The following is a 3622-nucleotide window of genomic DNA, read 5'->3' on the forward strand; positions in this document are numbered from 1 at the left end:
TGAGGCTGACAGATAAAATTATTTCAAGATAAGAGCCAGGCGCCAGGACTGCCAAAATGAAATAAATAAATATATCATAAAATAATTAATTAAATGTGTCAATAATTAATTAATTAAATGTGTCAATAATTAATTAATTACATGTGTCATAACTATTTATTTAATTAATTATTGCCACATTTAATTAATTATTGCCACATTTAATTAATTATTTAATGGTGTATTTAATTAATTCATTATGGCAGTCCTGGCGCTCCATAATAATATGTTTGGTGTGGAAATATTTCAAACAGCGACCATATAAAACAGAATCCCTATTAAGAGATTTTTATGGTAGCTTCACAGTGCTTTGTACAACTGGGATTTCTGACTTTTAGTCCAATGGTATAAAACAAAATAAATAAATAAAAAATCTCACCTCAGATTTTCCAATGTACAATGTAGACTCTGCAATTCTGCAAACAGAAACATCACTCTAGAATCCTTCAGATCATTGTTACTCAGGTCCAGTACTCTCAGGCTAGAGGACTGAGAGCTGAGAACTGAGGACAGAGCTTCACAGCTTCTCTCTGAGAGGTTACAGCCACTCAGTCTGAAAAACAAATTGTACTGGAATGAAATCACATTATTTGTTGAACCAAGACAACAAAATAAATATGTTCATGTGCAATGTTTAACAGAAATAAAAAAAAAAAAACATTAACAGCTTTAAAAAATAAGCTTCTTCGGTTCTGAAGAAGCTTCTTTTTGATTTCTGATTGTGACCCACACCTGTTTTCACACCGTGGCTCATGTGATTAGGTAGAGGATCATTAGAGGGTCCTTTGTCCCTCTCAGTGGGTTACTCCCACAGAGTTAAAATCTGGGACTCTCAACCATTTGACCCTAGAACTGAAGAAGCTTCTCGGATGAGAGGTAAAACGTTTTCAATCAACTTAAAGAAGTCCAGACGCTTTTCTTTCCAAGCTCCTTAGACTACGATGACCTGGATGACTGATAACTTTCACAGACGGTAGATTTAGTGGTACTACCTCTGTACGTGCTGGCACAGGCATAAAGTACTGCTGGTCTGTTTCCTAATTTTGTTGTCTGTCAATAAATACAGTTCAAATGATTCCTTATTTATCATATCTAAAATAAGCCATTTTATCTCCTTCCCCTTTTAGTTCACCCTTCCTCAGAAAGACCACTTTATTTTGATTGGCCAGTTTCAGGAAGCATACTGCATTTAAAAGTCACTTCCAATAAAAAGGTGTTTTTATGGCAGCTTCCCAGTAAAACGTGCTTTGTACTCCTGCTAAGGATTTTGACAACATTTAGCCCAGGTGTCAAAAACAAAAAAAGAAAAAAAAAATCTTACCTCAGAGTTTCCACTGTACAATGTGGACTCTTCAGTTTTGCAGACAGAAGCTCAACTCCTGAATCCTCCACATTATTGTTACTCAGGTCCAGAGCTCTCAGGCTAGAAGGGGAACTGAGTACTAAAGACAAAGCTTCACAGCTTCTCTCTGAGAGGTTACAGCCACTCAGCCTGAAGAAATATTTGTAATCAAACAAAATCACTTTCTATATTAAACCAAAGCAAACAAAAAGAAAAATGCTTATATGCAATACAAGTAATTTAACATTAACAAAAACATAAATGCAATGCATTTGACATCTGGAAAAATAACAACAAAACACATTTGAATTTTCTTGGTAAAAATAATAAAAATGAAAATATCAAAAAAAAAAAAATTATACCTCCATATTGACATGAAAAGCATTAAGGAGCTTCGTGGTTCTACCTCTGTACCTGCTAGCACAGGCATAAAGTACTGTTGGTCACTTTCCTAATTTTAATGTGGATTAAATACAATTTCAAATTGATCCTTATTGATTACAACTGGACCTTATTTACAGTTCCTCAATTAATTATTGATCTCAAATCAGCAATTTTACCTCCTTTCAAAAAAGACCATTTTAATTTGATTGGCCAGTTTCAGGAAGCATGCTGCTCCACCTTCTCTGCCTTCTGATGTATAGAGGTTGTAAAAAAAAAAAAAAAAAAAAAAAAAAAAAAAGTAAAAACCTATAAACACGATTTCTAACTGATGACTGGAAATTAAATCTCAACAAAGATGACATTAGCATAGAGGAATTTTGGCCCTTTGTGAAAAAGTAATTGCCTACACCACACTGTTTGAAACACCACTTTTTTCATGCACTCATTGGCAGTTATTGAAAACCTAATAAACTGTGGCAGTTTATTAGGTTTCGAGGAAATTACCTTTGTTTTTTTTATTTTTTTTTAATTAATTAATTTATTTTTTTTGTCAACACAGCATTTGGATAGCTTTGTTCCCTTGATAATTTAAATCATCATGTAAAAAACATTTTGCAGTTACTTGGGTTAATTTTCCTAGTATTAAAATGTGTTTGATGATTTGAAACATGTAATTGTGATAAAGCTACAACACAAACAGAAATCAGAGAATTATTTATAACATTGTAGTTACAGTTTGACATCAGCTATCCACTAGAAATGAAGAATGAAAGACTTAGAGAAAAATCAAGAGTGAAAAAACATAAGGCAAGGAAACCTGAAGAAGGTTCCTGAAGGATTAGACTGGAGCTGCAGTACATTTTGTTTAACAGTAAAATAATATAAAGGAGGATTACTCCAAGTGCTTTTGGGATGAACCAAACATGACAGTCTTTTTTTTATTATTCTTTCATTTGTATTTGTTTTTGAGCATTAAGAATCAGTTAGAATGAGGCCACCATATGCTGGTTCAGAATGGTTCATTAATAAGTGTTACACGCATAAATGTTTCAGAAACACTAACACCGTTTCCTGACATGAAGCATAAATATGACATACTTTATGACAAATACAGTTAGTCATTTCATTTAACAGTTTAGGAGCAAATATTGGACAGTTTTAGGTTTTAAATTGTCAATGCTTATTTTTTTAAGTAGAATACATTTTTTAAATATGACAAAAAGACTGATCACATATTTACTTACAGAGCTCTGTTGGAGGCTTTGACCACTGGCAGCAGCCTCAGAAGAGCCTCCTCTGAAGCAGAGTATTTCTTCAGGTCAAACACATCCAGATCTTTTTCTGATGACAGTAAGATGAATACCAGAGCTGACCACTGAGCAGGAGACAGTTTATCTGTGGAGAGACTTCCTGATCTCAAGGACTGTTGGATCTCCTCCACTAGAGAACGATCATTCAGTTCATTCAGACAGTGGAACAAATTGATGCTTTTCTCTGAAGACAGACGGTCGCTGAACTTCTTCTTGATGTACTGGACTGTTTCCTGATTGATCTGTGAGCTACTTCCTGTCTGTGTCAGCAGACCTCGTAGCAGAGTCTGATTGGTCTGCAAAGAAAGACCCAGGAGGAAGCGGAGGAACAAGTCCAGGTGTCCATTTGGACTCTCTAAGGCCTTGTCCACAGCACTCTGGTGGAGAGATTGTAGTTTTTGAGTATTAAGTAATTTAGACCACAGGGACATTTTTTGTTGTTTATCGAGCAGATTGAGTCGAAAGTTGATGAAGGTCAGATGGACATGAAGAGCAGCCAGAAACTCCTGAACACTCAGATGGATGAAGCAGAACACCTTGTCCTGGT

General features: G+C 35.0%; 1 protein-coding gene across 1 annotated transcript; it reads right to left on the bottom strand.

Moving 5' to 3' along the window:
- Positions 1-265: 265 nt before the first annotated feature.
- LOC121813625 (NACHT, LRR and PYD domains-containing protein 14-like) lies at positions 266-3616 on the bottom strand. The gene is made up of 3 exons (XM_042217506.1): positions 3010-3616; positions 1361-1531; positions 266-592 (listed from the first exon to the last, which is right to left on the bottom strand). The coding sequence occupies exons 1-3, from the start codon at positions 3504-3506 to the stop codon at positions 415-417; spliced, it is 846 nt and encodes a 281-aa protein (XP_042073440.1). The 5' UTR covers positions 3507-3616; the 3' UTR covers positions 266-414.
- Between the last annotated feature and the right edge of the window lie 6 nt (positions 3617-3622).

Source organism: Haplochromis burtoni, unplaced genomic scaffold (assembly GCF_018398535.1).
Source record: "Haplochromis burtoni strain Fernald_Lab_line unplaced genomic scaffold, NCSU_Asbu1 Contig_2093, whole genome shotgun sequence".
NCBI lineage: Eukaryota > Metazoa > Chordata > Actinopteri > Cichliformes > Cichlidae > Haplochromis > Haplochromis burtoni.

What these genes read in the sequence shown, in the direction of transcription:
- LOC121813625 (XM_042217506.1), bottom strand. Translation starts at nt 3,506, where the DNA reads ATGTCCCTGTGGTCTAAATTACTTAATACTCAAAAACTACAATCTCTC. An exon ending in AAAGCCTCCAACAGAGCTCT is followed by an intron (nt 1,532 to 3,009) that starts GTAAGTAAATAT and finishes ATATTTCTTCAG; the next exon opens with GCTGAGTGGCTGTAACCTCT. An exon ending in TGTACAGTGGAAACTCTGAG is followed by an intron (nt 593 to 1,360) that starts GTAAGATTTTTT and finishes TTTGTTTTTCAG; the next exon opens with ACTGAGTGGCTGTAACCTCT.